We start from the raw sequence: 23,194 nt of genomic DNA, 5'->3' as shown, positions 1-23,194 counted from the left end.
AAAGTCAAGAGCGCCATCGTGAGTGTAGTGCGAGATTGGATCTTTCGTGTATGGCTCGAGACAGTTTCTGTCAATTTGACCGGTTTCGGGAAGGGGTTTCTATGTAAACTTGCGAACGGTAACTGCGACGACAAATCATTGTTGACAATTTTCCGGGAATAATTCCGAACCAGCCGATCGTCGATGGTGAGTTTTAAGCTGTCGTTGTAGTCGTCGCCGAGCTTCGTGTTCAACGGACGGATTCTGAGAGAGGTTCCGCCATCCTCTTTGTTCAATAAGATTTTCTCTTCGTCACAAGAGTTGCCACGAGCATGTGATGACTCTTGTGCTGTATCGTTTCCGACGATGTCCACTGGATGTGATCGTACAGTTATGTCGAGATTTTCTGTCAATGGCGATGGACTGGGATCCCCCGAAGGTACACTGGGATCATTGGAATTTGGATTGAGATCTTTTTGTTGAGAATTTGGATCCTTAAAAGGTGGACTGAAACCTGTCGCATGTGGTTTTTCATCTTTCGAAGGGGGATTAGGATCTTTCAAAGATTGATTTAGATCATTAGAAGGTAGATTTGGATCTATCAAAGGTTGATTTGGACCATTAGAAGGTGGATTGGGATCTATGAAAGGTTGATTTAAATCATAAGAAGGTAGATTGGGATTTTTCAAAGGTTGATTTGGATCATTCGAAGGTGGACTGGGCCCTTTGGAACGTACATAAAGAGTCATCTCTGAAGGGTGCTCTTCTTCGTAGGACACCTTGTTTTTCCGCCAGGTAGCCTTTATGGTGGACATTGCACTTTTAAGTGGGTAAGGGACAGCGCTGACCTCAACCACAGTGATGTTTTGCGCGGAACCGCTCGCTGTCTGAACGTCAGCACCCCCTCTTGTAGACATAGATTCACTATTCTCTTGCGGCTCATCTATTACGGTGGCCTCTCCAGCATGCTTGCTGTGAAAGGGGTATTCTGGGGAGCAAATCTGAAAGCTTTTTGCGGTCAATGGTATGGATTCTTTCATCGGTGTTTTCCTCTTCCACACCTTGATGCCGATCAGGATGTAGGAAGTGGTCATTAACACCATACCGCCGAAGACGATAACGTTGACGACGTGGGCATGGGCCCTAGGGTAGGGGGTGCCGTAGTACTCGTCGTCGTACCAGCACATCTTGACCGACACACCTGCAATGTGGCTAGGGTAGCTGTGGATCCCGTACATGGGTACGAAGCCGACGAAGAGCACATGGGCGAAGAAGAAGATGACGATGTTGATGACACAGCACTGGTGCGCGGTGATGTGCTTCTTCTGGGGCCACCAGATGCGGGAGAAGCGGTCCAGGGCCACAGCCACATGGATCAGCCCTAAGGTCTGCGTGGGGAAGGCGGCAGCGGCGAACAGGCCTCTGCACAGCCAGTAGCTGTAGGTGTTGTAGGCGTAGCGGATGGTGATGATCTGCAGTGGCAGGGCGATCACGTTGACCGTCATGTCCTCGATGGCCATGGCCAGCACGAAGATGCGGTTGGCGCTAGGCTTGAAGCTCTGCCAGTACACAATCATTACTAAAGCGTTGCCGATGAAGCCCACCACCGCCACTACGGACAGGTACACCGTCAGGGGCAACCGGTTCCGGAACGACACCTCGCTAAGGCAGCTACGGTATTCGTCTATCTGGGGAATGAAAGAAATAGACGACTACACTGAAAGCGATGTAAGTAGTGAATCACTAAATGACACTGTGCTGAGACAGCTTTAAGGACGATGCTGAACGCCAATTGAATGACACTGTTCTAAAGAATATCGATAGGCTATCTGAGATATTTGTGCAATGCAACACGGAGAACGACACACACAGCTAAATGTTAACGACACTGTGCTCTGACAGTGGTAGCAGGCTAATTATTCTCCGGACAATTGCCCCCCCCGGACATTTGCCCTCCTAGAACAATCCCCCCCCCCCCCCCCCCCCCCCACCATGGGTACACAATTTCCCCACGATAATTTACTTAGCACTCTTCATGTAAGTTCTTACAAAAGTCTGTGTCTGTGTGTGTTTGCGTGCGTAAGTACCTAAGTGCATGTGTGTCTGTGTCGGTTTGTCTGTGTGTATGTCTGTCAGTTTGTCTATGACTGTTTTTGTGGGTGTATGCGTCTATGTGTGTGTCTGCGTGCGTGTGTGTGTGTGTGTGTGTGTGTGTGTGTGTGTGTGTGTGTGTGTGTGTGTGTGTGTGCGCGCGTGCGTGCGAACTGAAACCACGAAAAGATTTATTGACTTTAATTACCTATTTAATCAAAAGTGGACACATCAGTAACCAGGTTAGATTTTTCTTTTTCAATAATTTGGCCAACTGCCTCCTTCGGGATGTTATTATGAAAGTATGGAATTCTTTCTTTCTTTATTTGGTGTTTAACGTCGTTTTCAACCACGAAGGGTTATATCGCGACGGGGAAAGGGAGAAGATGGGATAGACCCACTTGTCAATTGTTTCTTGTTCACAAAAGCACTAATAAAAAAATTGCTCCAGGGGCTTGCAACGTAGTACAATATATTACCTTTCTGGGAGAATGCAAGTTTCCAGTACAAAGGACTTAACATTTCTTACATACTGCTTGACTAAAATCTTTACAAACATTGACTATAATCTATACAAGAAACACTTATAGGCACAGTGCAGCTCACAGCCATCGTTTTGCGTTTTTGTTGCAGCTGAGTGCATTTACAGTTCAAAAATCCTCCTATGGTAGTAAAACAAACCCAAAACTACCCAACGACGACATCTGTGAAGCTCGACAGTTTCTTGTTCACGCGAGTGCATAAATTAACCTAGTTATTACGTGGTGTTTGGTCGGAGTTCGATTCAACTGAGTGATTCCGGCCTCGATTTTGTTTTACACAAACTCATGATGACGTCTGACATAGTTTGCTAGTGACTGTCTTTTTGTGCATGATGTGGTGATCTACCTGATCTAAATTTAGATCCAAAAATGATAATGATAGTTTTTAGCGGTAAACTTTTAGCTAAAGCTGACGGCAATTTACCTATTTGGAATCATGTTACTATTCCTGTTAGTGTACATATGCGTGCGCGAGTGTAGTATGCTTCGTATGGTATTTTTATCTGTTGTCTTATTATTTGTTTTGTCTTTTAATGTGCACCACACTGAAATTTCTCTGTATGAGATAATAAAGTATTCGTATTCGTAAAATAGGCCAAGACCAGCCGGGTCCGAGTACGAAATTAATTCGTAAAAAAATCGCAGTTCTTGACTCTTTGGGTGCAAGTCAATGAAACTTGGTAGTTCTTCTAACGGATAGCCGCCTGAGGTATGACTAAAAGCCCCAGGGGCTCCGTGCACCTGGATTTGACAAGTTCAGTACCTTTAACAAGGGTAAAAGGAGAAACAGAATCCGTTAGTCGCCTCTTACGACATGCTGGGGAGCATCGGGTAAATTCTTCCCCCCTAACCCGCGGGGGGGGGGGGGGGGGGGGGGGGGGGGGGGAGTATGGAATGACGGCACGTGATGTACAGTGTATTACATTGTCATAGTTCGTAAGGCTGTATTCATGATTGTCTCTTGTTCTTAAATATCCGATTTTGAAGCACACCTCTGGTGAGAATATATATATTCATAAATGTTAGCCGCCATTTAATGTGAAATAATATTCATTTGGTATATATTTTAGTAATAATTTAGAAGCCTCGGAAATCGAAGAAAACTGGACGGAAAAAATTAATCATATTCAGAGCACAATGATTAAGTGGTCTAAGAGAAACTGCAGTATAATGGGAAAGATTTGCCTTGTAAAATCACTTTTGATCCCTCAATTAACACATGCTTTGCAAGCTTTGATTATACCCGAAAAGATCATATGTAAACTGAACTCAATGTTTTTCAGATTCATTTGGAAAAAAAGATTTTCAAACACAAAAGCCTATGAAAAGGTAAAACGAAAAGTTATGTGCCAGGAAACAAGTAAAGGTGGCCTAAATATGATTGACTTGGGTGACTTTCAAAAATCCTTTGTACTTGGATGGTTTTCGAAATTACTGCAACCAAACGAAGAAGCTTGGAAAAGTATTCCACTCAGTATGTTCTCCAAACTCGGAAAAAATCTATGCTGCTTTCAAGCAAACGTCAAACCAGCCTTATTTAAAGGGTTGGGGTTGATTACAAACAAGTTCTGGAAAAGCGTTTTAGAATGTTGGCTTGACAACCATGAAAAGATATTACCTTGCGTGAAAAAAATGACCCAGCTGGAGAATTTATGCCTATGGAATAACTCTCTAATTGCTTATCGTGGCAAGACAATGTTTCTACGTGATTGGGTTACATCTGATATATGCTATGTGAAGGATTTATACGAGAATAATATGTTTTTACCATTTCACAGGATTTGTGAAAGAGTTGGGCATAAACCAACAAGACTATTTGAATATGGGGCAATTCGCACAGCAATAGCATCCCTTTTTTTGAAGATGAATGATAATGGAATACAAGCTATGAAGGTAATGGATTATCAAAAAATAAGTACATTTAAACCCAGGCAGTTTCGTAAATTAATGGTAGACGCTTATCAAACTGACACTATTGCAGTCAGTTTCTGGAAAAGAAAGATGGGAATTGAAATAAACAAGGACATTTGGCAGATAGCAAGCAACGCATCAAAAGAAGTAAGATTGAGACTGCTACACTGGAAAATAACTCATAACATTTATCCAACGAACATTATATTGTATAAAATGGGCATTGCTGAGAGTATTAGTTGTACACATTGTACAGAAGAGACAGATTATATCGAACATTTCTTTTATTATTGTATAAAAATAAGCAAAGTGTGGAATCTTGTTGAAGAAGCCTTCTTCACCGCTTGTTCAAAAAGAATTCATGTTGATGTGCGGGATGCCCTATTTGGCCTAGTTAAAAGGAATTCTATTTCATCCGCTGAAGCAAACTATGTCAATTTGCTGATCTTGATTGCAAAAATGTGCATAGGTATTTATAGATACGGTACCCCTTTAGAGATCGGATGTATTTTTGAAAAAGAGTTAAGTTTAAGAAAAATAATTGACTTGTGACTCGCATATATGTTGCTATCTGTGAAATTGAAATAAAGAAACGTTAGGTAACAAAAGGAGAAATGATGACGGAAGAAAATATAGGACAAAATGTATAAAAAATAAAAAAATAGGTGGAGAGAGAGAAGACAGAACGAGAGGAGACAGTGAGAGAGGGAGGGAGAGAGAGAGAGAGAGAGAGAGAGAGATAGAGAGAGAGATAGAGAGATAGAGAGAGAGAGAGACAGAGACAGAGAGAGATACAGAGAGAGGGAGAGAGAGAGAGAGAGAGAGAGATTGGCAGACTATGGGAGAGAGGGGGAGAGAGAGACCGACAGAGTATGGGGGAGAGGAGAGAGAGAGAGAGAGAGAGAGAGAGAGAGAGAGAGAGAGAGAGAGAGAGAGAGAGAGAGAGAGAGAGAGAGAGAGAGAGAGAGACAGAGAGAGAGAGACGAAGCAAAAAAGAAGAACAAAGAAGAAGACAGAAAATTCCGAAGAACAAAATTCAGAAAAAAACAGACAAGTCAAAGAGAAAGAAAGTGGATGCAGAGAAAGACAGACTAGGGAGTGAGAGAGAGAGAGAGAGAGAGAGAGAGAGAGAGAGAGAGAGAGATATACACTTTATTGAACTTTATTGAACTTGAACTTTATTGAACTTTATTACAGGAAAGATAGCATTAGGTCCGTAGGACCTTTCTTACAGCTAGTCCTGATCTAAGCAAAATGGTTATAATCGAAATGGGAATACATAGGAACAAACTTTTTATGATGAAACGCAGACACACGCAATAATAGTAATATAAGAATAAGATCATTTTTTATCGACATGTGATATACAGATATACAACCATACATTATCAGAACACACACACACACATATATATACACGCACACGCACACGCACACACACACAGAAGATCAACTAACTTATAAGGCAAGCCAACATAACACGACACACTAACCAAATAAAGGATCAGGTAGCAAAGTTTGAAAAAAAGGAATCATCATGCCAATATAAAATGCAGAAATACTATCTTAGATACTAGAAGGAGTAATACACGAGAATGTATTCTTATCACACCAAGTTGACGCAAGACACATACATGCACATTTTCAGAAGGATAAAAGGCACACATACGTTTGAGCAACCAGGCACATTACATTAAAGTGATGTTTGAATGTATTTTTGCAGATGTGTTTTGAATGTTTTAAGGTTACTGGTCGATTTTAAGCATGTAGGTAGGGAGTTCCAGACATAAGCTTCCGAGTATGAAAGACTAGTTTTAAATATGTCAATGCGTGGCTTCGGGCAGGCCAGATTATGCTTGAAAGTGGAATACCGAGAAGGTGTTGATTGAAACAAGTGAGTTAGATATTCGGGTGCTTGGTCATGTAGGATCTTGTGCATGAAAACTGATTTATTAAATAAAAGCTGTTGTTTAAGTTGAGGTATATTGAGGGCTGTCAGTTTTGCGTCAGTAGTTAGTGATGGGTCAGGCAGAATGAGTTTAGCTGACCTACGATGACGAGAATTTATAGTTTTGAATAATGCATCACTACAGCCATCCCAGATGACAGAGGCATAATCAATGTGAGGTTTGATGTGGGCGTTGTAGAACATTTTTCGGGCGTCTAAAGTTATGACTGACTGAAGTTTTGAAAGTAGGAATAAATTTCTTGAAACGCGTTTACACAGATGTTCAATGTGGGAATGCCACCTAAGCTTATCATCGATAATCACGCCTAGCAGTTTGTGTTCGCTAACCTTTTCTATTGAGTTTCCGTTGATGGTGAGATCTAGTGAGAGGGGGGACAACTGATGCTTCTGGCGCGTTGTAATTACCATTGATTTAGATTTCAGAGGGTTTAGGACCATGTTGTTTTCAGAGCACCATTGTGAGATGTCTCTAAGGGTGTGCTGAAGAGATTGTTGAATATTTTCAAGACGTCTATTTTGTGTCCGTAGTGTTGTGTCATCAGCGAGCATGTGGCATTCTACTGAGTTGTCAGAGAAGTGAAGTGGAAGGTCATTAACGTAAATACAGAAAAGAATAGGACCTAAGACAGAGCCCTGGGGTACTCCATATAACACGGACTCCTCTCTTGAGTACGCACCATGTACATAGACTTGTTGCGATCGGTTTTCAAGGAAAGACTGAAAGAAAGACAGAGAGTCAGATCCATTGAGATATAGTGATAATTTGTTGAGGAGAATTTTATGATCAACGAGGTCAAAGGCCTTAGAAAAATCTAAGTATACGACCCCAGAGAGCTGGGAGGAATTTATGGCTGACAGACATTTGTCTGTCAAAAGCGAGAGCGCAGTAGAACATGAGTGGTTACTGCGGAAACCAGACTGCAAGGGGTGGAAAAGGGCCAAACGGTCCATGTATTTTGTGAGATTAATGTGAATATGTCTTTCAAGAAGCTTTGATAGTACTGAGAGTAAGGAAATAGGGCGGTAGTTGCTAATATCAGAAGTGTTTTTGGATTTGGGGAGAGGAATAACTTTAGCTTTCTTTAGTGCTTGCGGAAAGGTGTTGCGCTGTATGCAGAGATTAAAGATATATGTGAGAGAGTCAACTGTGTAAGGAAGGGAGAGTTTTAATAAGTGGTTGCTGATTTCATCATAGGTAATGATGCTTTAAATATGAATGCCAATTTATTTTTCAATTGGACACATACTTTTTCCCCAAGAGTGCATTGAAAAATGCTAAACTTAGCATTTTTGCAGGCTTATTTTGCCAATTTTTTTTACTAACTAAATAATTTTTTCAGTTGTTCTACTTAATTTAGGCATTCAAACTTGATGTTTTCTGAAAATATAATGATTTTTGAAGAAAACAACCAAACATCAAGCCAATTCATTGATTGCAAATGACTGAATAAAAAAATAACAGTTTTGGTCCGACAATCTGGGTGACCCTTACGCCTTAAAAAACGCAGTTAATCTGAGAGTGACAATTTTCGGGATATAGATGCCCTATATGCAGTCATGTGTAACAAAGCTGTTGTGTGAATATTTTCCCATTGCTGCTGTCTCAACGCACGGGACAAGCAGGTTTCCACGTGAAACACATGATGCGCGCTTACAGCACGTGCATGCGAAGTAGGGGGAACCTCATGTGTGAGGTGTGTTCACTGATGCATTAGTAATAAAAAGAGACCATGGCACGCTTACTGCCAGTCTAACTTTTGACAGAGTCAAGATGCCAAGATTGACACCAGAACAACGCGAGAGGGCAGTGGGTCGATTATCGGCTGGTGATGACCCAGAAGCGGTGGCAGTCGCTTTCAATGTGCATCTGTCAACAGTATATCGCCTTCAGCAACGTTTTGTCAACACTTGAAGCACTGCTAATACACAACGAAGTGGAAGACCTCGCGTTACCACACAGAGACAAGATCGCCAGATCCTGCGTCATCATTTGAGAAACCGATTCAATACAGCCAATGAAACAGCCAGGAACACCGTCGGTAACCACCAGAGACTCATCAGTGGCCAGACAATACGCCGAAGACTTGCTGAGCGAGACCTCCAAAACTGCCGTCCAGCTAGAGAACCAGTCCCCACTCAAAGACATCGCATGGCGCGCCAGCAGTGGGCCAGCAGTGGGCCCAGGATCACATCAACTGGAACTGGAGACAATGGCGAAACATTCTGTTCACCGATGAGAGCCGTTTCTGCATTAGTCATGTTGATGGGCGTGTCAGAGTGTGGCGAAGAAGAGGTGAACGCTATGCTGATGACTGCGTCATGGAACACAATTCCCAGGGTGGACCAAACGTAATGGTCTGAGGTGGAATCGGCCTTAACCAATCCCTGGGACCTGTGTGTTTCAACAATCTTGGTCCTGGTTGGGGAAACGGCATCACAGCACAGCGTTATATTGACCAGATCCTACAGCCTCATGTTGTGCCCTTTTTCCAGGCGCGCAGAAACTGTGTTCTGCAGCAAGACAACGGGCAGTTATCGTTAGTTTAAGTCACCGTTTGGACTGTTGAAAGTGAATCATGCCGTCAAAAAACGCCATTTTTGAGGGTAGGCGTGGTCAAGGAGATGTGATGTCATACCCAAATATTGCTCAAATCTAAGAAATCCATTTTTGATCAGGAAAAAGGCAGATCTTCAATTTCACGTATGTTGCTGACCAAAACACTGCTGTTTGACACCTGAGCTATACCCCAGAAAAATATCCGTTACTTATTTTGCCCTGTGTACCTCAAAGGAAAAAATAAAGGTACATGCTTGTGGACTCATTATGTAATTCATGTCCGTGAAGGTCAAGGTAGTTGTGAGCTCTAACTGATCATGCTTATTAATATTAGCACCATCCTCACCCAATAACACTCTCCAGTCCAACTACCCCTCTACCCCCGCCCCCTCCATCCCTGCTTCCCCCCCTATTTCCCCCCCTCCCCCTACTGCAATGATCTTCTGTCTGAATGCCCGATGTACATGTATATCATTAACAAACTTCAGAAAGTAAACAATTCAGCAGCAAGACTAGTTCTAAAACACGCAAAATAGATCATGCCAAACCACTACTCCGCTCTCTCCACTGGTTACCTAGCCCGCATTAACTACAAACTTTCTACTCTCTGTCATAGCTTTTTCTGTCAAACTTGTTCTGTTTATTTCTCTGATCTTTTGACTGTGTGCACACCGTCCAGACAGAAGAGCATTGCAGTTGTTTCAGTCCTTGAAGAGCTTTTCTTTGTTGAGACGTGAGGTTATTACGGCGGCGTATAATGGTAACGGTGATGTACACATCTGTTCAATTTTGCAGGACATGACAGAACATGACGGTCACGTTCAGGTCTGGGGTCAAACCATTTTTGTTGTTTTTGTAGAACGTTGGTGGGCCTTTCCGATCAGACTTTCGATCGAGATGAAACTCCCTGAGTCTCGTAAGTCTGCATCCTTCTTGAATGTCTTTTGAACGTTCATGGTGATCAAAGGATTAAGATTAATAACCAGTTATAATTTAATTACCTATGTATACCTCGAAGTAACAATACAACTCTTGATAACTCAATAAACACACGGGGGGGGGGGGGGGGGGGGAGCAGTTGTCCGGGTGGCAATTGTCCGGTGGGTTGGGCGGGAGGGGGGTGGGGGGTGCGGAGCAGATGTCCGGGTGGCAATTGTCCGGGGGGGGGGGGGGGGGGTAGTTGTCCTAGAGGCAGTTGTTGGGGGGAGGGGGGGGGAGTTGTCCGGGGGGCAATTAAAGGTACTGAACTTGTCAAATCCAGGTGCACGGAGCCCCTGGGGCTTTTAGTCATACCTCAGGCAGCTATCCGTTAGAAGAACTACCAAGTTTCATTGACTTGCACCCAAAGAGTCAAGAACTGCGATTTTTGTACGAATTAATTTCGTACTCGGACCCGGCTGGTCTTGACCTATTTTTGGATCTAAATTTAGATCAGGTAGATCACCACATCATGCACAAAAAGACACATCACTAGCAAACTATGTCAGACCACAGGCGGAAGGTATCGTTCACTGGACCACTACTTTCATAGAAAGACTACAAGGTATGACACTCAACTTCGAGTCGTCTGTGTTCTTGGAGTCGCTTCCTGCGGACAATTTTTTTTGTTCAAGACGGTTTGCCTCTTCCTACAGTCTGTGTGAGGTCAAATAAATACAGTTGAATGATTGTTTTAACTGTATGTACCTTTAATTTTCAGCTGCCGTCCGCTGCAGGTTGTTTTTAACCATCATTTGGACGAATGTTCGTTTGCGAACCGCTATCCTGTAGTTGGTAAGAAATCATGCATCCCGCACCGAATATGCATACCAGTGCTCATTGGTCTAAAACATATGTAAATATTGCAGCAAAGGGAAGCTACCCACGGGAGTTTCAGTTTAGGTTTTTGGCATAACAAAGGAATAACAGTAACCGTGAACGGAAGCGATGCAGACGATTTCAGTCGACCAATGAAAATAATCATCGAATATCCGGTTATTATAAACCAATGATCGAATCGGACTATCTCCTCGGACATACGACGATCATCATTCGCACAGGATCTAAGTGGTATGCCGTTGACAGACACGTTTGGTCGCACAAAATACGGTTTAAAAACATGCAGCGGACAGGCAGCTAAATATAAAAGGTACAGATAGTAAGAACATTCATTTATCACGGCATTTGTAAAGTTACAAAGATTCTTGACATTGGCAATTATTTTTTGCATATTTTTTTCTGAAGTTAGTGGAGCACGACTCGAAGCTGAGTGACAAACCTTGTAGTCTTTCTATGAAAGTAGTGGTCCAGTGAACGATACCTTCCGCCTGTGGTCAGACGTCATCATGAGTTTGTGTAAAACAAAATCGAGGCCGGAATCACTCAGTTGAATCGAACTCCGACCACAGGCGGAAGGTATCGTTCACTGGACCACTACTTCCATAGAAAGACTGCAAGGTTTGTCACTCAGCTTCGAGTCGTCTGTGTTCTTGGAATCGCTTCCTGTGGACAATTTTTTTGTTCAAGACGGTTTGCCTCTTCCTACAGTCTGTGTGATGTCAAATAAATACAGTTGAATGATTGTTTTAACTGTATGTACCTTTAATTTTCAGCTGCCGTCTGCTGCAGGTTGTTTTTAACCATCATTTGGACGAATGTTCGTTTGCGAACCGCCACCCCATAGTTTGTAAGAAATCATGCATCCCGCACCGAATATGCATACCAGTGCTCATTGGTCTAAAACATATGTAAATATTGCAGCAAAGGGAAGCTACCCACGGGAGTTTCACTTTAGGTTTTTGGCGAAGAGCCATTTGCGGAATAAATCGAATATCCGGTTATTAACCAATGATAGCATCGGACTACTATCTCCTCGGACATACGACGATCATCATTCGCACGGGATCTAAGTGGTATGCCGTTGACAGACACGTTCGGTCGCACAAAATACGGGTTAAAAACATGCAGCGGACAGGCAGCTAAATATAAAAGGTACGGATAGTTAGAACATTTATTTATCACGGCATTTGTAAAGTTACAAAGATTCTTAAAGGCATATGTACGCGCTCCCGTGTTTACAAACTGTAGTTTGCCCATAATCGATGTCAAACGCACCATAAGACCATATAATGACGATATGTCACCATGCGCGGACCATAATACATGCATTATAGCTTGTTCTTGCCTCTGAAAAAGTGAGGATGTCAACAAAGCCGCGGTGTTAGCTCCCTTGCATCAACGTTACATGTGTTGCCAAATCTATAAATAGGACGATCCAGATCAAAATGAAAATTAACATATCTCAACATTGAAGGGGTCCTAGACCACAATATTTTGCAGGGAACTTAATTTAGCATGTCTCCAGCTGTTGGTAAAGCAATTAGCGTGTATAGTCATCGAGTACATATGCCTTTAACATTGGCAATTATTTTTTGCATAATTTTTTTCTGACGTTAGTGGAGCACGACTCGAAGCTGAGTGACAAACCTTGTAGTCTTTCTATGGAAGTAGTGGTCCAGTGACCGATACCTTCCGCCTGTGCTCCGACCAAACACCACGTAATTTAACTAGGTTAATTGATGCACTCGCGTGAACAAGAAACTGTCGAGCTTCACAGATGTCGTCGTTGGGTAGTTTTGGGTTTGTTTTACTACCATAGGAGGATTTTTGAACTGTAAATGCACTCAGCTGCAACAAAAACGCAAAAACGAAGGCTGTGAGCTGCACTGTGCCTTTAACCTAGAACTCTGGTAGCTAAAACAAAAATAAAAAAAAAGTAAAAAGAAACGTTTATCCTACATACGTGAGAGAGATACCCGTGAGATAAAAATCGTTCAAATCACACGTGTGTATATCATGTAAATGAGGTCAACCGGAAGGTCATGCTATGTAAATTAGTAATTACATATTCATGAAGAACTACTTTTGCAACAAAATGGCAACTGCCACGAAACCGATTTGTCATCACTGAAAGAATTTTTTAGTGATGAGCTGTTCGAAGACATGTTTGGTGATGACGCGAATGACGAAGTCGATGAAGAAAAAAGCGAGTCATCCATGATTTATGATTTTTCTCCAATAGACTCATTCGTTCAGACAAACAAGAACAAGAACACTCTCCGAAAAACGGTTTACGATATATACGTCGCCTATCGACGTTTATGGCGAAACACGGGGACAAAAGAAACATTAGCACCATCCAACCACAAAAATTATGCAAAATTCTCTGCTCTCTTTTCATGAGTTTGAAAAAACCGGATGGCAAAGAGTATGAACCATCCCCACGCTGAGCGGCCTTCTCAGCAGCATCCATCGACAGTTGAAGTCTAAAAAGTACTGTGCACCCGTTATAGACGGCCCCGAATTTGCACTTGTAACTGAGAGAAGTCGTGAAGACAAAGCAGAAGATTGTTAAACAGGGAGGTTGTGGCAACTTAAAGCATGTGTGAGTGACGTCACGAATGCGCAGCTGTGCTGCTCCGCGAAACTTGTGCCCAGACTCGGCTCTCGCGCGCTCAGCGACTCTCTCTCTTTCGCTGTTTTCTAGCCTCGTTTTCGTTTATCGGAAAGACGGCGTTTTCTGTGACGTAGTTCACGTTTTTCCCTTCATTTACATACAAGTTTCAACTTCCCGCGACGCGTAATAGCTGAGCTACGCTAGTTTGAAAGTTTTGGTTCTTCTTCTAACACCATTTTGACATCAAACGTGGATATCAGGTATGTTGATTCTGCAATCAGCTTGTAGAATAATCATTTCTGAGTCTATTTTAGTGATTAGGTTTTGAATTTGTGGTAAGAATTTGGAGATTTGCTCATTTCAATGTGGTCAGTTTTTCAGATCGCGCCAGGAATGGCCGATCAAGTGCTTTTCTGAGAATCTTCATCAAATCTAGTGGAATCGTTTATACTACTTCTAATTAATGTATTTTACTTTATTAACATTCCGTATGCTTCCTTAAAACAATTTAGGTCTTTTTTGTGTTAGATAAAAGCGTGTTGTTTGGTTTTCAAATTGTAATGTAAGATCGACCGCATGTGGTCACGTGACCCAGACCGCGACTTCTGATTGGTTGTGAACATTGTTTACATTGGATTTTTTGTCTTCTTTGACGATGTTGAAGTAAGAAAGAAGCTACATTGCTGTCAAATGACTGTTTTGTAAATGTGACCAGGTGGTGACACAAGTTTTGTTTTGTTTTTATCTAGGGAGCTGTTCCTGATAACTGACAGGATTATTTGGTGTGTTTTGGACAACTTATTGAAGTCAAAAGTAGGCCTACTCATTCCTTCACTTCAGTCATCACTCCATCAGTGTCTACAAATCTACAGGTATGAAGCCTTTACCATTTCTATTGCTGGATTGCATGTGTGTGTGTGTGTGTATTGAGTTCATTGTAAGATTTCTTTTCTCTTTTCAGGTAACTGGAGTTCAAACTTATAAAATCTTTATTTACACTAACACTGTGCCAATATTTTTTGTTTATTCTGTGTGCAGGTGACTGAGTGTCATCAGTAGAATGATAGTCCTAGTCACAGGTTTTCTGAAAACATCACATTTTTCAATATCACTTGAGAGGTTTGAAAAATATACAGAATTTACAGTCGCTTGATTGTGTCAACGACAGTAATTAACTCACCTTTTAGTTAATTAATTAACTTAATTTCTTTCATTTTTTTCCCACTTTAATCAATAGCTCTAGCCATAAGGATTCCACAGATATCTTTGGTTTTCTTCTAGCTTTGAAAAAAAAAAGTTATGCAGGTTTACAGTCGCTTGGTTGTGTTAACGACGGTAATTAATTCACCTTTTATTTAATTAATTAATTAACTTAAAAAAAATTGTCTTTTTTTTTTATTTCAATCAATAGCTCTAGCCATAACAATTCCAGAGATATCTTTGGTTTTCTTCTAGCTTTGAAAATAAAAAAGTTAGGCAGGTTTACAGTCGCTTGGTTGTGTTAACGACGGTAATTAATTCACCTTTTATTTAATTAATTAATTAACTAAAAAAAAAATTGTCATTTTTTTTTATTTCAATCAATAGCTCTAGCCATAACAATTCCAGAGATATCTTTGGTTTTCTTCTAGCTTTGAAAATAAAAAAGTTAGGCAGGTTTACAGTCGCTTGGTTGTGTTAACGACGGTAATTAATTCACCTTTTATTTAATTAATTAATTAACTAAAAAAAAATTGTCATTTTTTTTTTATTTCAATCAATAGCTCTAGCCATAACAATTCCAGAGATATCTTTGGTTTTCTTCTAGCTTTGAAAATAAAAAAGTTAGGCAGGTTTTTGTTGTTCAGCGCATGTAATCTGGTCACAAATTTTCTAATGTCCAATTAGTAAAACAAAGGACGGGATTTTATTCAATTAAAAATTCGTAACTTTTGAACAAATTGACTCACAGTGTTCATACTTATACCATTGGAATGGTCTTTTTATTATCTTTTCAACAAACTACATTTCATTTATTTCATTTACCTTTCATTTTTTCTCTAACATACCTATATAATAAATAAGACTTACCTAACAGGGCTCAACCGCTGAAAGATGAAGATGTTGACAAGCTGTGGCAGACAAAACAGCTCGGAGTCGCAGATCCAGAAGTAATCCTGAATACTCTGTGGTGGCAAAACACAGTCAACTTTGGTCTGCGCAGCGTGACACCTCAGAGGCACATGCAGTGGGGAGACGTGTCCTTGCATGAAGACAATCCAAAACATGCCAGGGCGACATGTGAAGAAAAGCTGGGATCATCAACCCGAGGTAGATCTACACCAACCACTCTGCACGCAAGTTCCTAGTGCAGAAACTTTCCGAGAATAACGTTCCTCCGACCAAAATAATGCAGCTATCTGGGCACAACAACGTTAAGCAGCATTTCCCAAGAGGAACACCGACCGTGGCTTCAGTCTGATGCTAAACGGCACTGCACCGGTCTCGGAGCTGTCGCCAGTGTCGGCAGACGACACATTGGATTCGCACGGCCACTTCAACTCCAGCCGTCTCCACTGCCACTGCCACAATCACATCCCAGCAAACGCTAACAACACTGTTTGCAAGGCCTGTGCACGTTGGTACCATCAACATCAACCAATATTTGTCCAGTCACCAAACCGAGAAGTGACCATCTGAAAGCTGTCGACTCGCCTGGCTCCGACTTGACTGTCATCCTATCGCGGAAGGATATGCTTTGCTGTTGTTGTTCCTTTTGGTTTCTTTTATCCTGTGGCCACTGCTTTTCTTTTTGTCTGGTATATTTTGAAGTGACCATCATTTCGTTGTTCGAATTTATTTAATCAATGTTCAATATTAAACTTAACAGTGTTAACAAAGGCGAACTACTTTGTCCTAGTTTGAGAGTGTGTGTCATGGCGGAGGAATGAATGTCAAATTGAGTAAAGTGGTTTGAAGTTCTAAAGCGGGTTGATCCAAAGGCAATAGCGCTGTCGGTGACTTTTAGTTAGATCTGGCACAGAAGTATATAATGTAGGATAAACAGAATACTACATGGCTTGCTGTGTCGTACCAGATTTACACTCGTTGCTTTTTCAAATAGTGAACAGCTCGCTTTCGCTCGCAGTTCACTATTTAAAAAAACAACTCGTGTAAATCTGGTACGACACAGCAAGCCATGTAGTATTCTCTATAGGCTACATCTTCCTCCGTAAAATGTGTTGCGTTCGGGTCTCTGATATTCTCGTCGATGGAATTATGAATTCTCCGTATGCATTCCATGTTTCATGTTCACTTGTGTGAAATTGTAGAAAGGTAGACGAGGTGCAGACTGTCAAGTGGGCAGTGGTCTGAGTCAGCGTTGACGAAAAACCCGAGAACACCTGGGATCAACGCCTTTTATTTATGATGGAAAGGAACCATGAAATCAAGTATAAAGATCTCATAAAAGATACATGTTCTAAACTAGACGAGGAAATGACGTCACTTTTTACTGAAAAGAAGCGCCTCACGTCACAAACATCTAGTTTGGAACATCGACCCATTACTGTCTCGGGCAGCAGAACTCCAATGATCGAGACTGTCAGCTACTGTCAAGGTTTCATAAAAGTACGACGATGCTACGGTGCTCGGCCTCCAGACTCTGAAGGTTGTTCCGCAAAAAACTCGACAACGAAAGCATACAGAAAAGAGCATGCAAACAGTACTCAAGTCGGGTGACCACCTATAACAACAAGTTCAGGGTGATCTGAAGGCAGCAGAGGAGACGATTTGGACACTTCTAGAAGAACTAGACAGCAAAGCGCGTGTTGCCCCTAAACACAAGAAACCAGAACGGCTACTTTGAGGACTTTGTGGTAAAGTGTGTCTACCAGCTGATCGGAGAGTGTGACGTTCCGGCTAGAAGATGCAAGTATGTCATCCAGACAGTGTGCAGCCACATGTTTCGGGTTGATCTACCTGACGACTCGTTACCGTCCAAAAGTGCAGTGATTCAGATAAACGACTTAAAGGGATCCGACACCGATCAATGCACAGCATAGTGACGATACACAAGTTTAACAGTTTCGGCGTTTACATGGAACGAAGAATGAAAGCGGAAGAGGAAGCAGTACAAACATACTCGCAAAAAACGATCTGCGCACGCGTTCAAATCAAAGGGGAAAAAAAAGGAAAATCGCGTGTTTGTGTGCCCGATGTAACCCTTAGAACCTTTACACTCTTTCTTTGTACACTCAAAAGCAACTTCAGGGCTGGAAGACTACAAAATTGCACTTTTTGCCGACTGAATCTACGCTTTCTCAAATCAACCGGAACGGCAAGAAGAAGAAAAAACTTTCGAAGAAACGATCTGCGGATGCGCATTTTCTCAAAAACTGGAAACCGGAAAAGGAAGAAGAAGCAAAAGTGCTCGTAGAAAAAGATGTGCGCATGTGTGAATCTAAAAGGGCCGCGGAACTGTTAATCGGTGTATTGCGAACAAGTTCCGTAACTCTTATCTTCCGGGACTTACCTCCCCCTGTTTTCATGATCCCCAAAAACAAATGAGTTTGCTTGCCCTCGTGTCCTTCGTCTTTTTCTTTTGCTCCTGTGTCATTATGACGTCAAACCTACAATAACGTCACGGAACACGTAAAAGAAAGTCCATGTTTCTGGTCAAAGTCTCGGTCACTATGCTTGCCAAGAATCTTTAATTCTTTGTGCGTGGTTGTGAGTGCGTGTTCGTTTCTGTGTTTGCAGGTGTGTGTGTGTGTGTGTGTGTGTCTGTCTGTGTGTGTGTGTGTGTGTGTGTGTGTGTGTGTGTCTGTCTGTCTGTGTGTCTGTCTGTCTGTCTGTGTTTGCGTGTGCGTCAGTCTGTCTGTCTGTCTATTTAGGGATGCCGTTTTCTTGTTGAAGAAAGAATATTCATCTTGTGCAACTGTTCTTACCTCCTTTGATGACTATGTCGTTTTGTTTGTGTCTTGCACATTCAGTTGCATATATCACGTGCGTGGATACAGGCGAGTAAGCCTAAATTTATAGGTACTCGTAAGCCTGGATGTATAAGCCTGCGTGCTTGCTCTTGCGTTACTTTTTGACAGCCGTTCCCCCCCCCCCCCTCTTTTTTGTGTCTTAACAAATCTGCATTTAGGTTTTTGTATAGGCACAATTTGGGGGTACGTGTGTATTTGGATGATGTGTGCACGCGCGCTTGTGTCTAATTTTGTGTGCGTGTGAGTATGGGTTTGTGTGTGTGTAAGAGAACGAGAGAGAGAGAGAGCGCGCGCGCGCGCGTGTGTGTGTGTGTGTGTGTGTGTGTGTGTGTGTGTGTGTGTGTGTGTGTGTGCGTGTGTGTGTGTATTTTAACTTTTTGGTGTGTGTATTTGGATGATGTGTGCACGCGCGCTTGTGTCTAATTTTGTGTGCGTGTGAGTATGGGTTTGTGTGTGTGTAAGAGAACGAGAGAGAGAGAGAGCGCGCGCGCGCGCGCGCGCGCGCGCGCGTGTGTGTGTGTGTGTGTGTGTGTGTGTGTGTGTGTGTGTGCGTGTGTGTGTGTATTTTAACTTTTTGGTGTGTGTTCCTTATATTGCTGAGCCAGCCTCTAAAAACGCAGAAGAGGAATGACATTGAAACAGTCATGAGTTTGGACCAACTTTTTACAGCCAAAATTAAGTCTTCTCAGTTATTAACGGGAAGTAATAGTAATTGTCACTAAACTGTTGATGGAGAACATCCGTGTCATGCAAAGTTCAAAGCTTGAGTGGTGTATCCGTTTTACTGACTATTTATTTGCCTGTGCGGTTCCTTATCGCACACAGCTCGATATGGATTCGACCGAAAGAACTGCCACAAACTGGAGTCACGAAATGGTGAGTTAATCATACACACAGTTAGCGGTTTTGAACACGCACATGGCATGGGCTCACCCCTTTGCACACTTATTATATGAATGTTTGTAATTAAACTTTACCAAAGCTTTCATTTTCTGTTTTCTTATTCTTGCTTTTAGAACGTTACCAATCTAGCTGTTTTGGACTTCACTCATTCATTTATATTCATTCCTCAACACATAGTCATACCTTTTTTCCAGGTGGAGAAGTATCTGAGCCAGCTCAGCCAGGAATCGTTCAAGCACCGTATCCCAGTGGTGCTGTATCTCATTCTGATCATCGTCGTGGGTCTGATCGGTAACGTCGTCGTCATCCTCGTGTACTGGAGGCGGTTCAAACCGTGTGTTACTCGCGTGTTTGTTCTGGCCATGGCTGCGTGCGATCTCATCTGCAACACCCTGGGATTGCCCTTGCAGATCATGACCATTCGTTACGCCTACGACATCGACGGTTACTGGCTGTGTCGGAGTTTCTTTGCCATTGCCACGCCTTTCACGCAGGCCTCCGGGTTTTTGCTGGTGCTGGTTGCTTTAGACCGGTGCCACAGAATCTGCAGGCCTTTGAAGAAGCAGTTGAATCCAGGCAAAGCATGGGTTCTTGTGTTTGGAGCTCTCTGTCTGTCTGGGCTTTCCTTCGCACCTTTTGTTCCATTATACGGGATTCACAAGGTAAACACAACACAACCAGGGATTCAAGCTAGAATGTGCTGGACGGAAGACACGTACCAAGCCACGATTTACCCTGAGGCGTATAAAATTGTGCTTGGGGTCTTTTTCTTCGGCGGCCTGTGCACAATGTTACCAGCTTACCTCTTGATCGGCGTTCGGATCTGGCATCTGAGAAAGGAGAGACTGGGTTTAAAGCGAAAGATGAGTCAGAACAGTTCACGGTCTCATAGTCTTACCGAGACTAAAAACGTCCTTCCAATGAAAACGGAAGTCAGCAGCTTAAAAGCGCTACCTCCTGCCTGCCACCAGCTCAACACTCAGCAGGACTGTCAACCCCTGGACCTAGATGGAAACGCCATCTGTGTGCAAGACGCTCGCGACAGGAAAAAAATAGTGGTAGGGAGCTCCATGTCTGACTATACTTCCTCTGAATCCTGCCCCAGTGGCCATGACAACATCCCAGAAAGAACGCAGTGCTCTTCGCAACCAGACGGCGACACTTTCCAAATCGACGTGACGAGAAACTGTGCGGAGACTCCTAGCGACGCCAACAGTCATCAGTCTCGTGGGGTTCCATATCACATCGGCACATCGCAAACACAGGAAGCTTGCCAAACCAGAGAGGCCTGCACAGATGAACACCACTCAGACGATGGCGACTCAGAGCCCAACTCCGGAGCTCCAAGACCAGCACCTGTCGCCCAGCAATGCAAAGGGAAGATGGAGGTACAAGCTGGGCAACAACAAAGCCAGCCCGAATCGGCGCGCAGCGATCAGAAGATGGGTTCCTCACCTCACTGCCTGGAACGTTTGGCGGACAAGGAGAATGGTCAACCTCCAAAGCTGCTGATCCAGCGAGGACCACAAGTGTCCAGTCGGACACGACGAATAAGGTCACGGACAACACTGATGATGTCTGTGCTAACCCTGTGCTACGTCATCAACTGGCTGCCCCATCTCATCATGAGGTGAGCGATTAGTGTATTTCGTCTTTGTTGTTGTTGCTGTTGTTGTTGTTGTTGCTGTTATTGTTGTTGTTGTTGTTGTTGTTGTTGTTGTTGTTGTTGTTGTTGTTGATGGTGGGTATGGTGGTGTCGTTGGAGACGTTGCTGTGTCGGAGATGTGTTTGTTGGTGGCATTGGTGTTGTTCCTGGAGGTGGTGGTGGTTTTGTTGAAGGGGGTGGAGGTGGGTTTGTTGTTGTGGTGGTGATGGTCGTGGTGGTGGTGGTGAGTGTGTGTGTGTGTGTGTGTGTGTATTTGTGTGTGTGTGTGTGTGTTTGATTGTGTGTGTGTGAGTGTATGTGTGTGTGTATGGGAGTGTGTATGCGTGTGTGCGCGTGTGTGGTGTGTGTGTGTGTGTGTGTGTGTGTGTGTGGTTTTTGTGTGCAAAGTACTACATCTGTTGATTGTATGGCATTGCGGAACTGAACGCTTAGTAAGCTTATTTAGTTAGGGTTTTGTCCAGCACAGATTATGTAGCTTTTGGCGAACGTTCAGTTTCCTTGTTTTTTTAAACAGGCTTATTTTTGTCCAGCAATAATTTCATTTTTTTAAATGAGCTACTTTTTTCAGGTTTATCCGTAAAGACCCAGTCAACTGGTGCCCTAATTTGACGGACTGTAGCCTGAGCTCGAACACGTATGCCATTGTCATTCGTTCCTACTACCTCAATAGTGTCGTCAACGCCTTTGTCTACAGTTTCTGCAACGCTCGCTTCAGACAGGAGTTGAAGGAACTCTTTAGTACCCTGCTCAGAAAAAATGAGAGTTTCCATGTCCCTTCTTTTGGGAGTCCCAACCGTTAAAGTAAAGCCCAATTCCTGCGGAGATGAACTTTCGGTCCTGCTGTGGAAAAATCGCCAAAAAAGACCAGTGTCAGAGCAGTGCAAAAAATAGATGTGTCAAACAATAATATGAGACCTGCGCAGCTGAATGACACGTGTGGCAACTAACGAATTAAATTCAGCAAAATATTCCCACCCTGTATAAGAAACTGTCACTTGTGTTGATCGTAATTCGTATGTTTCCAAATGGAAGCTTGGATGCTCTAAAGTCATGTAAACTCCTGGACGGATTTGTTATGGTTTACATGGTGGTTTACAAGGGAAATAAGAAGATGCTGCAAGGCGAATTTGTGTAAAGAACGACTGGCATCTTGGCGTCCTTGAAGTCATATCTTGTGGTTCTGATGTGAAGCCCAATATTTTTTTGTAAACTTGTGTTTGTTTATGTTATGCATGCAATGTGCATCCCTGAACATGTGTTGAAAGAGATTACTACGTTATTGTTCCGTTTTCTTTGGAGAAAAAGAGATTGTAAAAAGAAAGCGTTTGAGAAAGAGAAGAGAAGCGTTGTGTGCAATGGAATAGGAACAGGAGGAATTAAAAGGATTGATATGCACGTTTTGCAAGAACCTTTTTTCCGGTTGGCTTGTTCAGCTTTCAAATATGAATAATGATAGTACATCGACCTGGATTCCGTAATATTGGAACGGATTCATCATGCCTTAATTCAATTACTGGTCTTTAAATGTTTAAAGGGCTAGTTAGTGTTCAGTTTTCCTTCTGGGGAAATTGAAAGTACTCCGCGTCTGGTTGGAAAATAATGCATGGCACTCTCCTGCATCTCTTAAAGTGTAACTAAACAAGCAAAAAGGAAAAACATCGTTCAGCAACCTTTACACTTTGATATGAAGAAGGGCCTCATATACTGTCGAACTGCGAAAAAAAAAAATTTTTTCTCTCACTCGGACACTGTTTGACGGACATGTGAAGTGCGCGCCAGGAACGACAATCTTCTTAGTTTACCTGATTAATGCCCTTAATTTTTGGTTCTGGTACTTTCAGTTCCGGCTGTTGTCATCAATCTACCAAAATAAAAGATCAAACGGAGTTTTCGATTTTTATTTCATGGTTCAGAAAAATATTGCTTATTTTCTGAAAGTCAACCGTTTTAGCGAATCTTTCTTTGATTCTTAAAAGTCATTTCAGATTTTTGAAAAATATTTAACGGTTAGTAATTACCAATATATCGTAAACAAACATATCGATAGGTTTTGGTAAGAAGACACAAGTGCGATGAATGTGGTACCAGTATTTTTGTGGTAAGTAAGGATGCATTTCTTTGCTGTAAGCACATTTACAATGCACATTTAATCTGTTTAGCAACATAAA

The 23,194-nt window shown here is 42.4% G+C and overlaps 2 protein-coding genes across 2 annotated transcripts; one reads left to right on the top strand and one right to left on the bottom strand.

Annotated features, from left to right (window-relative positions):
- Window positions 1–291: 291 nt before the first annotated feature.
- LOC138969421 (5-hydroxytryptamine receptor 2B-like) lies at window positions 292–8,638 on the bottom strand. The gene is made up of 3 exons (XM_070342244.1): window positions 8,540–8,638; window positions 717–1,667; window positions 292–423 (listed from the first exon to the last, which is right to left on the bottom strand). Exons 1-3 carry the CDS (start codon window positions 8,636–8,638, stop codon window positions 292–294), a joined length of 1,182 nt encoding a protein of 393 aa, XP_070198345.1.
- A 7,306-nt stretch (window positions 8,639–15,944) lies between these two features.
- On the top strand, window positions 15,945–23,173 carry LOC138969249 (muscarinic acetylcholine receptor M2-like). Its single transcript, XM_070342031.1, has 4 exons — window positions 15,945–16,082; window positions 17,360–17,473; window positions 19,555–20,990; window positions 21,595–23,173. The coding sequence occupies exons 1-4, from the start codon at window positions 15,945–15,947 to the stop codon at window positions 21,824–21,826; spliced, it is 1,920 nt and encodes a 639-aa protein (XP_070198132.1). The 3' UTR covers window positions 21,827–23,173.
- Window positions 23,174–23,194: the final 21 nt, after the last annotated feature.

This window comes from Littorina saxatilis, linkage group LG1 (assembly GCF_037325665.1).
Source record: "Littorina saxatilis isolate snail1 linkage group LG1, US_GU_Lsax_2.0, whole genome shotgun sequence".
Classification (NCBI taxonomy): Eukaryota; Metazoa; Mollusca; class Gastropoda; order Littorinimorpha; family Littorinidae; genus Littorina; species Littorina saxatilis.
Note: the sequence above shows the minus strand (reverse complement) of the source record. Positions and strands in the feature narration are given on the sequence as shown.